General features: G+C 46.9%; 1 protein-coding gene across 5 annotated transcripts; it reads left to right on the forward strand.

Moving 5' to 3' along the window:
• The first annotated feature begins 174 nt into the window (after positions 1-174).
• LOC129846878 (coiled-coil domain-containing protein R3HCC1L-like) lies at positions 175-14465 on the forward strand. 5 transcript variants are annotated; one of them, XR_008758296.1, is made up of 8 exons: positions 175-416; positions 869-1388; positions 2447-2640; positions 2946-3016; positions 3507-3602; positions 4028-4168; positions 11958-13416; positions 13466-14465. XR_008758296.1 is itself a non-coding variant. In XM_055914677.1 (7 exons), exons 1-7 carry the CDS (start codon positions 175-177, stop codon positions 12011-12013), a joined length of 1320 nt encoding a protein of 439 aa, XP_055770652.1. In that variant the 3' UTR covers positions 12014-14465. The 5 variants fall into 5 exon arrangements, 4 of the variants coding, with proteins under 4 accessions (XP_055770652.1, XP_055770653.1, XP_055770655.1 ...); XM_055914677.1 differs by having other exon boundaries at positions 11958-14465; XM_055914678.1 differs by having other exon boundaries at positions 11963-14465.
• Positions 14466-15023: the final 558 nt, after the last annotated feature.

Here is a 15023-nt window from a genome sequence, read left to right on the forward strand (position 1 = left end):
ATGAGGGTGTGCTGCTGTTTATTCATTTGGGAGAAGAAGAGATAATTACATTCAAACTCTGCACATAAATCTTACCTTATATCAGTTTTCAGCAGGACTCCAGTTGTGGAAGGACTCGGATGAGAAAAGGATACTGTATTCTAATCGTTGTGTAAATTGCCTTATACAATTTCGATGTTGTGGCTTTACGCAAGCACTTGTGTAAGTGGTTATCCAATCAGGGTGGAACGAATACTTTTAATATTCAGCGGTTCGACCAATGACTTGTCTTTTTTCAACAGAACTACAACTACCAGCAGCGATTTTAGTATTACGTCATATACATGCGACAGTATGTTTTTTCCCCTTCTTAAACTAAACATCCGGCGGTTTGTTGTTCGGTTGATATCTAGCCAAGTGATAAACTACAGATTAAGGTATTTTACTAATGCTTATACGTTTAAGATTTTAGGGAAATAATTGTATAGAATGTCTTGCTCTACAGTGCATTATGTGTTACGTGTATTCGGGTTATTACTAGTTAAACTGGATGCATACTGCTGCATAACGCAGCCAAGTCTAAATTATCACTCAAACACCCCGTTACTGACAACGAATTAGCAGAGAATGTAGTTAACCAGTTTGGACTTGTTTTTAATTTAGTACAGTATAGTTGTGTAAGATTTGTACATACAGTTTGAATGGTTCTAAGTACCATGGCGCATGCGTGCTAGCTATTAAATTACGGAGGGTGCTTATGCAACTTAACTAAAAAGAATTAGAGAGAGGGGCCTAACTACTCAATGAACCTTTCATAGGTATAATGGGTGCCATTTGGGATGAATCCTTAATGATTTGTTCTTCCTCCTTTCTCTTCCATGTAGGACAGTTGTATGGTGATGGAGGGGGAACAACCTCAAGAGGACTGCGCCCAACCCCAGCCCTCCGCGTCCTGCTCCAAGAAGCTAGACAAGCCCCTCTACCAGCCCAAGAAGAAGCAGGACGGCCCCAAAGATAAGGCCCAAATCCAGGGAGACGGCAAACCAAAGCCCAGGCCTCGCTACACGGACAAGGCCCGAAAGAATGCCAAGAACAAGAAGGACAAAGGAGGGAAGATGGGAGGAGAGGGAAATGGAGTCCTAAACGGTGAGGCCAAACTGGAGGAGACGGTAGAAGAAGGAGAAGGCGACGTGGGGCCACAGAATGACGGACAGGCTGCTACAGCCAACCAGGGAGGAGATGGAGATGTGGGTTCGCGACTGGAGACGGGGAGCAAGAGTTCTCCGTCTGAGAGAGAAGGGGGATCCCGGGAGGGGATACAGTCAGGCCCTCAGGAAGAGGAGGAGGAGAGCTGGGATGCTCTCTTTGATGACGAAGGAGAGTGTTTGGACCCCCATGTCCTAGAGGAGGTGAGGCTGCCTGTCTGTGTCTGTCCCTGTCTGTCAGGAGGTGAGTCTCTCTCTCTGTCTGCATCCCTAGAATACTGCTATAACACTCAGTGTATGTCTGCTACACGTTTGCTACTTATTAGTGGTACTATCGCTGCAATGCTGTTATTTACACATCTACTGTCCTGTCTATAGTTGGAAATCGTTAGGAGACTAGTAAGCAAAATTACTCTCTCATCCTCTCACTTTCTCACTCTCTCACCCTCACCCTCTCTTTCGCTCACCCTATCTCTCACTCACCCTATCTCTCACTCACCCTATCTCTCACTCACCCTATCTCTCACTCACCCTATCTCTCACTCACCCTATCTCTCACTCACCCTATCTCTCACTCACCCTCTCTCTCACTCACCCTCTCTCTCACTCACCCTCTCTCTCACTCACCCTCTCTCTCACCCACCCTCTCTCTCACCCACCCTCTCTCTCACTCACCCTCTCTCTCACTCACCCTCTCTCTCACTCACCCTCTCTCTCTCTCACCCTCTCTCTCTCTTGCTCACCCTCTCTCTCTCTTGCTCACCCTCTCTCTCTTGCTCACCCTCTCTCTCTCTTGCTCACCCTCTCTCTCTCTTGCTCACCCTCTCTCTCTCTTGCTCACCCTCTCTCTCTCTTGCTCACCCTCTCTCTCTCTTGCTCACCCTCTCTCTCTCTTGCTCACCCTCTCTCTCTCTTGCTCACCCTCTCTCTCTCTTGCTCACCCTCTCTCTCTCTTGCTCACCCTCTCTCTCTCTTGCTCACCCTCTCTCTCTCTTGCTCACCCTCTCTCTCTCTTGCTCACCCTCTCTCTCTCTTGCTCACCCTCTCTCTCTCTTGCTCACCCTCTCTCTCTCTTGCTCACCCTCTCTCTCTCTTGCTCACCCTCTCTCTCTCTTGCTCACCCTCTCTCTCTCTTGCTCACCCTCTCTCTCTCTTGCTCACCCTCTGTCTCGCTCACCCTCTGACTCGCTCACCCTCTGTCTCGCTCACCCTCTCTCTCTCTCTCTCTCTCTCGCTCACCTCTCTGCCCCCCTCTCTCTCAGCTGGCCATAAAGCAGGGCAGGAAGAAGCGGCCGGTGCAGGAGGCCAGGTTTGACTACTACAGCTTGGATCAGGAGAGAGAGGGGGACGATGACACTGAGCTCAGGGAGGATGAGCTGTCTAACATCATAGAAATCTACGACTTCCCCACAGAGTTTAAGACTGAAGACCTGGTCAAATCCTTCCAGGCCTACCAGTACGTACCAGCCTTTACTGTCTTTTTACGAGTCCTGAGGTTCAGTCAAATCTCATTCCACCCTAGTTCCTATCAATACACAGCGATGATCCGTCTCGTCAAGGGGTAGCCGAAGCTCCGTCTCGTCGAGGGGCAGCCGAAGCTCCGTCTCGTCGAGGGGCAGCCGAAGCTCCGTCTCGTCGAGGGGCAGCCGAAGCTCCGTCTCGTCGAGGGGCAGCCGAAGCTCCGCCTACAGTATGTGGTGGTGATGAGATGCTGAAGGTGTTTTTGTGTGTGTGTGTGTGTGTGTGTGTGTGTGTGTGTAGGCAGAGAGGCTTCGACATCCAGTTTGTGGACGATACACACGCCCTGGCTCTCTTCAACAGCCCCATAGCAGGTGAGTCACACAGCTTTTATAAAGGAAAGGAAAAGCCATAGACTGGTAGCTCTCTCCGACACAATCATTTATTCACACACCTCATCACAGGTGAGCTACACCTGACCACAGGGGAGGGATACAGCTGAACATGTTTCATACCTTATCAAAAACACCGCGTGTCTCTCTTCTGTCAAACTTTACTGAACATGTTTGGATGGTCAAATGAAGTAGTGGTCAACGTGTTTTAATAGTGGAGCTGACTTAGCTGTCTTCTCAGTCAACACTCAAGTCAACATCTGAGCTAAACATTTAGCAACTGAACTCTCTTTCTGTCTGTGCACGTGGGTTATTGTGCACGTGTGTGTGTGTGTGTGTGTGTGTGTGTGTGTGTGTGTGTGTGTGTGTGTGTGTGTGTGTGTGTGTGTGTGTGTGTGTGTGTGTGTGTGTGTGTGTGTGTGTGTGTGTGTGTGTGTGTGTGTGTGTGTGTGTGCGCGCGCGCGTGTGTCAGCTCGGGAGGCTCTGAGGACCAAGCACCCGCTGTTGAAGGTCAGGTCTCTGGCTAAAGCCTCCGTCACCACCAGGGCCAAGGCTCGCAGCTGCTCAGGTACTGACTATCCTGTCTTTCATTCATCTGTCCATCCTTTCCTTTATCCTCCATCATCTGACTCTGAGTATTTCTGGAACTCCTTCATTTTTGACCTGTTCTCTCTTTGTCTGTCTGTCTGTCTGTCTGTCTGTCTCTGTCTGTCTGTCTGTCTATTCTCTCTCTCATTTCTCCTGTATTCGCTCTCTCATTTCTGCTGTATTCGCTCTCTCATTTCTCCTGTATTCGCTCTCTCATTTCTCCTGTATTCTCTCTCTCTCTCTCATTTCTCCTGTATTCTCCCTCCTTCACCCCATTTCATTCTCTTCCTTGATTTCTTGTCACCTGTTGTGTATTCTTTGTCCTTCTTCCTTGCTTTCTTTTACTTTCTTTGCCCCCCCCCCCTTTCTCTTTCATTCCCTCAACACTCTCCCCTTCTCCTCCAGACTACCTGCTCCCTACAAAGGAGCGTCCCCAGACAAGTGCAGTGTTGGCCCGCAGGCTGGTGATGGGGGCGCTGGGCGTCAAGAGTCCCCAGAGCAAAGAGCACCGTGAAGCAGAGAGAAAAAAACTGCAAGATGCCAAAGGTACGTGATTTAAAGGGGCAATCTGGAATTCAAGAAATAATAACAACAGAGGTGACCCCGCCACTTTTTTTAGTAAACGGCTGAGGGATGGGGCTTGAGAAATGTAACCACTCTCCAATTCATAGACAGCTATTTATGCAAGGACTGTCCATCCATGACATCAGACTGATCGTTTTAACCATCCGTGACATCGGACTGATCGTTTTAACCATCCGTGACATCGGACTGATCGTTTTAACCATCCGTGACGTCGGACTGATCGTTTTAACCATCCGTGACATCGGACTGATCGTTTTTAACCATCCGTGACATCGGACTGATCGTTTTTAACCATCCGTGACATCGGACTGATCGTTTTAACCATCCGTGACATCGGACTGATCGTTTTTAACCATCCGTGACATCGGACTGATCGTGTTAACCATATTTTGAAGCATTACGGTGCATTCAGAAAGTATTCAGATCCCTTGACTTTTTCAACATTTTGTTACGTTACAGCCTTTTTCTAAAATGTGTATATTATAAAAACAAAAAATGTGCAATTTATTCAATTTGCAAAAATGTAAAAAAAAAAATTGCATTGTAATTATGGGGTGTTATTTATAGATCTATTTATTTAAACTCTTTTAGAATAAGGGGTTTTGATGGGGTACGACCAATGATGGGGGTAACCCTGGGTGACTGACAGGGGGTGCTGTTTGGAAGCCACTGCAAAGCCGTCTTGGTACTCCTGCATTGTAAAAATATATATATATTGGAAGCTATGGAAATGCATTTATTAATGTCTACATTAGTGTCTGACAAGCAGAATCTATTACAGAAACCTTAATGCATACTTTTAAATTAGATTATTCAAACAGGAACATAAAAATAATAGAATAAAAATGTTTTTTAGATTAGTGTACTAATCTTTCTGTCCCTAATATTGCAACAAAATATTTAAATACATGTAATTTTGTCCTTGAAACATTTAATTAAAATATTGTAGAATTCCATTCATTCCTATGGAGGACTGATCCCTCTGGGAAGTGCCAACATGGCTGACCGGTGGCATCAAAGCAAGTAATTAGCCAATACATAGCGTCAGCAATTCAGGGTTTATATACATCATTAGTAAGACGGTTGAGGTAAGCTGTCCTAGAGTGTTGCTACCACTAGGGGGTGGTGTTCTATCACTGATGTCTTTTCAGGACCATGAACCCGAAGAAGAGAGACTGAGGACAATGCCCTCATCTAGTGTTCTATAAACACACACACAAACACACACACACACACACTGCACGTCGTCCTGGAAATAGCTGCCAGTCATGTTGTTTTAAGTGTAGCCTTGCTTCCAAAGACCAGCTATTGGGGGGAAAGTAGTGTCCTGACGAGATACAAATATAGAACAGATTGTCAGGAAGAACTGACAACTATAGATGTTTGCTGGTGGTGACCTCTTCTTTCACTGAGAGAGAGAGGAGACGTGTGTGTGTGTGTGTGTGTGTGTGTGTGTGTGTGTGTGTGTGTGTGTGTGTGTGTGTGTGTGTGTGTGTGTGTGTGTGTGTGTGTGTGTGTGTGTGTGTGTGTGTGTGTGTGTGTGTGTGTGTGTGTGTGTGTGTGTGTGTGTGTGAGTGAGAGAGAGAGTCCTGAGAGGTTTGGTTTCTGGTTAGACAGCTGACACACACACTCTCCCGTCTCTCTGGCTAAAAGTTTCCTTGAGTTCTCCTCACGCCCTGTGTTGACGGGCAGAACCTCTACTCTATAATTTCTCTGGTGTTATTTCCCCTCCCAGAGGATTTATAAGTGGACACATTCAGCCGGGAGGACCAGTCCACTCTGGTGTTATTTCCCCTCCCAGAGGATTTATAAGTGGACACATTCAGCCAGGAGGACCAGTCTCTCTGGTGTTATTTCCCCTCCCAGAGGATTTATAAGTGGACACATTCAGCCAGGAGGACCAGTCTCTCTGGTGTTATTTCCCCTCCCAGAGGATTTATAAGTGGACACATTCAGCCGGGAGGACCCGTCCACTCTGGTGCAGTTGGCACCTACTACCAAAGGCACTGAAATATTTTGTCTTGCCCATTCACCCTCTGAATGACACACAAACACAATCCATGTCTCAAAGCTTAGAAATCCTTCTGTAACCTGTCTCCTCCCCTTCATCTACACTGAAGTGGATTTAACAAGTGACACCAATAAGGGAGTAGACATTCACCTGGTCGGGAGGGAGACAGACGGATGGCTGCTTATGGAACTGACTTTGTTTTGTGGCCTGGATAGCTGTAGTGCTCTACTGTTCTCAGATGAACATGTCGATATGTGATCATAGACATTATGTGTCTGTGTGAAGCTCTGTTTAGATTGTTCTAGACAACTAGCGCTCCCTCCCCCTGGTGCCCAGGGAGCACACGACATTGAAAATATCTCTTTTCAACCCCTAAAATACGTATTTTCGACCAAAGAAGACATATTTTCAGCCATAAAATACATATTTTCAGTATTTTCAACCAGAAAATACATATTTTCAACATATTTTCAACCCCAAAAAGATATTATAAGGTGGGATGTGTTTTCTATACAGTAACATCCTGTAATCATATACAGTCTTCTATGATTCATACAGTAGACGTCACCATATAAGTTGTATATTCTATGTGTACTTCAGTGTGGTGATTAGATTCATTAGGATCCCCGTTAGCCGACACCAATGGAGACAACTAGTCTGACTGGGGTCGGACACATCATGAAAAATACATTACAGACAAAACACGACTTTACAGTTGACATTTAAAGACATGAACATGTCCTGTGTGTCTGTCAGTTACACGCCTGTGTTACCATGGAGACGTGGAGCTGTTCTCTCTGCTGACTTAAAGGTTATACATGGAACATTTCATCTTGTAACTAGCGCCAAATGTACATGACATACCAGAACCAGCAGAGGAATACAAGTCCACGAGAGAGAAACATGACATACCAGAACCAGCAGAGGAATACAAGTCCACGAGAGACATGACATACCAGAACCAGCAAAGGAATACAACTCCACGAGAGAGAAACATGACATACCAGTACCAGCAAAGGAATACAACTCCACGAGAAACATGACATACCAGAACCAGCAAAGGAATACAAGTCCACGAGAGACATGACATACCAGAACCAGCAGAGGAATACAACTCCACGAGAGAGAAACATGACATACCAGAACCAGCAAAGGAATACAAGTCCACGAGAGACATGACATACCAGAACCAGCAAAGGAATACAAGTCCACGAGAGACATGACATACCAGAACCAGCAGAGGAATACAACTCCACGAGAGAGAAACATGACATACCAGAACCAGCAAAGGAATACAAGTCCACGAGAGACATGACATACCAGAACCAGCAAAGGAATACAAGTCCACGAGAGACATGACATACCAGAACCAGCAAAGGAATACAAGTCCACGAGAGAGAAACATGACATACCAGAACCAGCAGAGGAATACAACTCCACGAGAGACATGACATACCAGAACCAGCAAAGGAATACAACTCCACGAGAGACATGACATACCAGAACCAGCAGAGGAATACAAGTCCACGAGAGAGAAACATGACATACCAGAACCAGCAGAGGAATACAAGTCCACGAGAGACATGACATACCAGAACCAGCAAAGGAATACAACTCCACGAGAGACATGACATACCAGAACCAGCAGAGGAATACAAGTCCACGAGAGAGAAACATGACATACCAGAACCAGCAGAGGAATACAACTCCACGAGAGAGAAACATGACATACCAGAACCAGCAAAGGAATAGAACTCCACGAGAGAGACATGACATACCAGAACCAGCAAAGGAATACAAGTCCACGAGAGACATGACATACCAGAACCAGCAAAGGAATACAAGTCCACGAGAGAGAAACATGACATACCAGAACCAGCAGAGGAATACAACTCCACGAGAGACATGACATACCAGAACCAGCAGAGGAATACAACTCCACGAGAGAGAAACATGACATACCAGAACCGGCAAAGGAATACAAGTCCACGAGAGAGAAACATGACATACCAGAACCAGCAAAGGAATACAACTCCACGAGAAACATGACATACCAGAACCAGCAAAGGAATACAACTCCACGAGAAACATGACATACCAGAACCAGCAAAGGAATACAACTCCACGAGAAACATGACATACCAGAACCAGCAAAGGAATAGAACTCCACGAGAGAGAAACATGACATACCAGAACCAGCAAAGGAATACAAGTCCACGAGAAACATGACATACCAGAACCAGCAAAGGAATACAACTCCACGAGAAACATGACATACCAGAACCAGCAAAGGAATAGAACTCCACGAGAGAGAAACATGACATACCAGAACCAGCAAAGGAATACAACTCCACGAGAGAGAAACATGACGTACCAGAACCAGCAAAGGAATACAAGTCCACGAGAGAGAAACATGACATACCAGAACCAGCAGAGGAATACAACTCCACGAGAGAGAAACATGACATACCAGAACCAGCAAAGGAATACAACTCCACAAGAAACATGACGTACCAGAACCAGCAAAGGAATACAACTCCACGAGAGAGAAACATGACATACCAGAACCAGCAGAGGAATACAACTCCACGAGAGAGAAACATGACATACCAGAACCAGCAAAGGAATACAACTCCACGAGAGACATGACATACCAGAACCAGCAAAGGAATAGAACTCCACGAGAGAGAAACATGACATACCAGAACCAGCAAAGGAATACAAGTCCACGAGAAACATGACATACCAGAACCAGCAAAGGAATACAACTCCACGAGAAACATGACATACCAGAACCAGCAAAGGAATAGAACTCCACGAGAGAGAAACATGACATACCAGAACCAGCAAAGGAATACAAGTCCACGAGAAACATGACATACCAGAACCAGCAGAGGAATACAACTCCACGAGAAACATGACATACCAGAACCAGCAGAGGAATACAAGTCCACGAGAGAGAAACATGACATACCAGAACCAGCAAAGGAATAGAACTCCACGAGAGAGAAACATGACATACCAGAACCAGCAGAGGAATACAACTCCACGAGAGACATGACATACCAGAACCAGCAGAGGAATACAACTCCACGAGAGACATGACATACCAGAACCAGCAAAGGAATACAAGTCCACGAGAGAGAAACATGACATACCAGAACCAGCAAAGGAATACAAGTCCACGAGAAACATGACATACCAGAACCAGCAAAGGAATACAACTCCACTAGAGAGAAACATGACATACCAGAACCAGCAAAGGAATACAAGTCCACGAGAGAGAAACATGACATACCAGAACCAGCAGAGGAATACAAGTCCACGAGAAACATGACATACCAGAACCAGCAGAGGAATACAACTCCACGAGAGACATGACATACCAGAACCAGCAGAGGAATACAACTCCACGAGAGAAACATGACATACCAGAACCAGCAGAGGAATACAACTCCACGAGAAACATGACATACCAGAACCAGCAGAGGAATACAAGTCCACGAGAGAGAAACATGACATACCAGAACCAGCAGAGGAATACAAGTCCACGAGAGAGAAACATGACATACCAGAACCAGCAAAGGAATACAACTCCACGAGAAACATGACATACCAGAACCAGCAGAGGAATAGAACTCCACGAGAGAGAAACATGACATACCAGAACCAGCAAAGGAATAGAACTCCACGAGAGAGAAACATGACATACCAGAACCAGCAAAGGAATACAAGTCCACGAGAGAGAAACATGACATACCAGAACCAGCAAAGGAATACAAGTCCACGAGAGAGAAACATGACATACCAGAACCAGCAAAGGAATACAAGTCCACGAGAGAGAAACATGACATACCAGTACCAGCAAAGGAATACAACTCCACGAGAGACATGACATACCAGAACCAGCAAAGGAATACAACTCCACGAGAGAGAAACATGACATACCAGAACCAGCAAAGGAATACAACTCCACGAGAGAGAAACATGACATACCAGAACCAGCAAAGGAATACAACTCCACGAGAGAGAAACATGACATACCAGAACCAGCAAAGGAATAGAACTCCACGAGAGAGAAACATGACATACCAGAACCAGCAGAGGAATACAACTCCACGAGAGAGAAACATGACATACCAGAACCAGCAAAGGAATACAACTCCACGAGAAACATGACATACCAGAACCAGCAAAGGAATACAAGTCCACGAGAGACATGACGTACCAGAACCAGCAAAGGAATACAACTCCACGAGAGAGAAACATGACATACCAGAACCAGCAAAGGAATACAAGTCCACGAGAGACATGACATACCAGAACCAGCAGAGGAATACAAGTCCACGAGAGACATGACATACCAGAACCAGCAGAGGAATACAACTCCACGAGAGACATGACATACCAGAACCAGCAAAGGAATACAAGTCCACGAGAAACATGACATACCAGAACCAGCAGAGGAATACAACTCCACGAGAGACATGACATACCAGAACCAGCAGAGGAATACAACTCCACGAGAGACATGACATACCAGAACCAGCAAAGGAATACAAGTCCACGAGAAACATGACATACCAGAACCAGCAGAGGAATACAACTCCACGAGAGGCATGACATACCAGAACCAGCAGAGGAATACAACTCCACGAGAGAGAAACATGACATACCAGAACCAGCAAAGGAATACAACTCCAAGAGAGAGAAACATGACATACCAGAACCAGCAAAGGAATACAAGTCCACGAGAGACATGACATACCAGAACCAGCAGAGGAATACAACTCCACGAGAGAGAAACATGACATACCAGAACCAGCAGAGGAATACAACTCCACGAGAGAGAAACATGACATACCAGAACCAGCAAAGGAATACAACTCCATGAGAGAGAAACATGACATACCAGAACCAGCAAAGGAATACAAGTCCACGAGAGACATGACATACCAGAACCAGCAAAGGAATACAAGTCCACGAGAGAGAAACATGACATACCAGAACCAGCAGAGGAATACAACTCCACGAGAGACATGACATACCAGAACCAGCAGAGGAATACAACTCCACGAGAGACATGACATACCAGAACCAGCAGAGGAATACAAGTCCACGAGAGAGAAACATGACATACCAGAACCAGCAGAGGAATACAACTCCACGAGAGACATGACATACCAGAACCAGCAGAGGAATACAAGTCCACGAGAGAGAAACATGACATACCAGAACCAGCAGAGGAATACAACTCCACGAGAGACATGACATACCAGAACCAGCAGAGGAATACAACTCCACGAGAGACATGACATACCAGAACCAGCAGAGGAATACAACTCCACGAGAGACATGACATACCAGAACCAGCAAAGGAATACAAGTCCACGAGAGAGAAACATACTTTTTCCAACGCTTGTGAATGTAGATATTTTTTTACCGCGACTAGCCAGTCTGGCTGTTCTGTTTCTTGTTTAAGAGGTTGACAAAAACATCAGCAACACGTTTCTTCACGTCCGTGCGACAGATGTGTTTTGGATAATGATACGGGAAGAGGCAGTGCTGAGCCTTTTGGGACTTCTCTAAGTGTCTTTCACAAAACCGTGAAGAAACGATGGCTAATATATTACATGTTGCTCCTTTAAAGTGGAACTAGTCTTTGTCTTTATGATAGTATTGACTACTACTAGTAGTATTGATCTGCTCTCCTATCAACCTGTCTGTCCTGTCTTTCAGAGCAGAAGCGTCTGGCAGCTAAACAGAGAGACGACGCCTGGGAAGGGAAAGCCTGACGGAGAGGAACCACTTCCTGGCTTCTGCCCTCCATCCCATCCTCCCTTCACCGTAGGGACTAGACACACCTCTGTTCCCTCTGTTCTCCATCCCATCCTCCCTTCACCGTAGGGACTAGACACACCTCTGTTTCCTCTGCCCTCCATCCCATCCTCCCTTCACCGTAGGGACTAGACACACCTCTGTTCCCTCTGTCCTCCATCCCATCCTCCCTTCATCGTAGGGACTAGACACACCTCTGTTCCCTCTGTTTCCTCTGTCCTCCATCCCATCCTCCCTTCACCGTAGGGACTAGACACACCTCTGTTCCCTCTGTTCCCTCTGTCCTCCATCCCATCCTCCCTTCACCGTAGGGACTAGACACACCTCTGTTCCCTCTGTCCTCATCCCATCCTCCCTTCACTGTAGGGACTAGACACACCTCTGTTTCCTCTGTCCTCCATCCCATCCTCCCTTCACCGTAGGGACTAGACACACCTCTGTTCCCTCTGTCCTCATCCCATCCTCCCTTCACTGTAGGGACTAGACACACCTCTGTTCCCTCTGGCCTCCATCCCATCCTCCCTTCACCGTAGGGACTAGACACACCTCTGTTCCCTCTGTCCTCCATCCCATCCTCCCTTCACCGTAGGGACTAGACACACCTCTGTTTCCTCTGTCCTCCATCCCATCCTCCCTTCACCGTAGGGACTAGACACACCTCTGTTCCCCCTGTCCTCCATCCCAACCCTCCCTTAATCGTAGGGACTAGACACACCTCTGTTCCCCCTGTCCTCCATCCCATCCTCCCTTAATCGTAGGGACTAGACACACCTCTGTTCCCCCTGTCCTCCATCCCATCCTCCCTTCACCGTAGGGACTAGACACACCTCTGTTCCCTCTGGCCTCCATCCCATCCTCCCTTCACCGTAGGGACTAGACACACCTCTGCCCCCCCCTCCCCCTACACAGGGCAGCTGTACTGAAGCCACACTGGACTGAACAGAACTGAACTCAGCCAAAGCCCAGAGTTTGTTTGCAGAAGTTTTTCTCTTGAAACCTGGTCAGCTTTAGATTAATCATCACTACTAACATTGATAACAGAGTCATATGGAGGTTAGGGGGTCATATGGAGGTTAGGGGGTCATATGGAGGTTAGGGGGTCATATGGAGGTTAGGGGGTCATATGGAGGTTAGGGGGTCATATGGAGGTTAGGCGGTCATATGGAGGTTAGGGGGTCATATGGAGGTTAGGGGTCATATGGAGGTTAGGGGTCTACCCGAACGCTTGTTTTCGATGGGGTCTACCTGAACGCTTGTTTTCGATTTCCGTTGCAAAACGTTTTGCTACGGTGTGCACTAATGAATACAACCCGGGTCCATACAACGTAAAGGGGGGAGAATCTAGTATGTGTTCAGAGAGGTCCCATCATACAACGTAAAGGGGGAGAATCTAGTATGTGTTCAGAGAGGCTCCCATCATACAACATAAAGGGGGGGGAATCTAGTATGTGTTCAGAGAGGTCCCGTGCAGAGTAGCCAGGGTTATTATGGATGAGCGTATTGAACAGGGATGAGCTGCAGGGTTTTGCACCCGCCCATCACTAAAACACCTGCTGTGCTGAATCAACTAATTCATGAAGAATAGTTTCATGTGTTTTTTTTAGTGGTGGGCTGGAACAAAACCCTGCACACATACAGCACACTGTTGGCCCTGTGTAAGACGTGATGTTGTCCATAACCACCAGCGGATGCTAGACAGTGACAGTTAAACAGTAAGGTGATGTACCCTCCAGGGTTGGGGTCAGTCCCATTTAGATTCCAGTCAGTTCAGAAACTGAATCGCTTTCCAATTCCACATTGATCCTCATTGAAAAGCATTGAGGAGAGGTGGAATTGGAATTTCGCTGTACTTCCTGAATTGACAGGAATTCAAATGAAACTGACCCCAACCCTGATACCCTCCAATTCTGTTTTTATTTACTTTTTATATTGTTTTATTACCAGCTGATGGGGAGGAGCTAATTATGACCTAATTTATGTTACATGTATTAATCTTATAAAAAAAATGTATCTTGAATCATCCTCCCCCAGTTTCTGCTCGTGTTAAAGCACACTGTTTGCGGGGCAGTGTGTCAAGCGTCTGAGTAGGAGAGCTGATCTAGGACCAGGACCCAACCTGTCCATATAATCTTATTCATTGTGTTCTAAAAGGCCAAACTGATCCTAGATCAACACTTCTACCCTGAGACGAATGAGACATCGGGGCCCAGCTATCTAACGGCTTAATAATGACGAGAGAGGACCCATACACCAAATAACATTATGATGACGTCTCCGTTGCACCCTAACGTTTGTAAAAATGTTTTTGTAAAAACAATGTATTTTCTTTTCCTATTGTATTGTTCAGTGAACAGGGTTTGTCACTGTTTTTCTCTTATTGGTGGTTTAATAAATCAATTTTAAACTCTTTGTCCTGCTTCTCTCTCTCTCTCCGCCCTGCCTCTCTCTCTCCGCCCTGCCTCTCTCTCTCTCCGCCCTGCCTCTCTCTCTCTCCGCCCTGCCTCTCTCTCTCTCTCCGCCCTGCCTCTCTCTCTCTCTCCGCCCTGCCTCTCTCTCTCCGCCCTGCCTCTCTCTCTCTCCGCCCTGCCTCTCTCTCTCTCTCCGCCCTGCCTCTCTCTCTCTCCGCCCTGCCTCTCTCTCTCTCTCCGCCCTGCCTCTCTCTCTCTCCGCCCTGCCTCTCTCTCTCTCCGCCCTGCCTCTCTCTCTCTCCGCCCTGCCTCTCTCTCTCTCCGCCCTGCCTCTCTCTCTCCGCCCCGCCTCTCTCTCTCTCCGCCCCGCCTCTCTCTCTCTCTCCGCCCTGCCTCTCTCTCTCTCCGCCCTGCCTCTCTCCGCCCTGCCTCTCTCTCTCCCTCTCTCTCCACCCTGCCTCTCTCTCTCCCTCTCCGCCCTGCCTCTCTCTCTCTCCGCCCTGCCTCTCTCCGCCCTGCCTCTCTCCCTCCCTCTCCGCCCTGCCTCTCTCTCTCCCTC

The sequence above is a fragment of the Salvelinus fontinalis genome, unplaced genomic scaffold (genome assembly GCF_029448725.1).
Source record: "Salvelinus fontinalis isolate EN_2023a unplaced genomic scaffold, ASM2944872v1 scaffold_0634, whole genome shotgun sequence".
NCBI lineage: Eukaryota > Metazoa > Chordata > Actinopteri > Salmoniformes > Salmonidae > Salvelinus > Salvelinus fontinalis.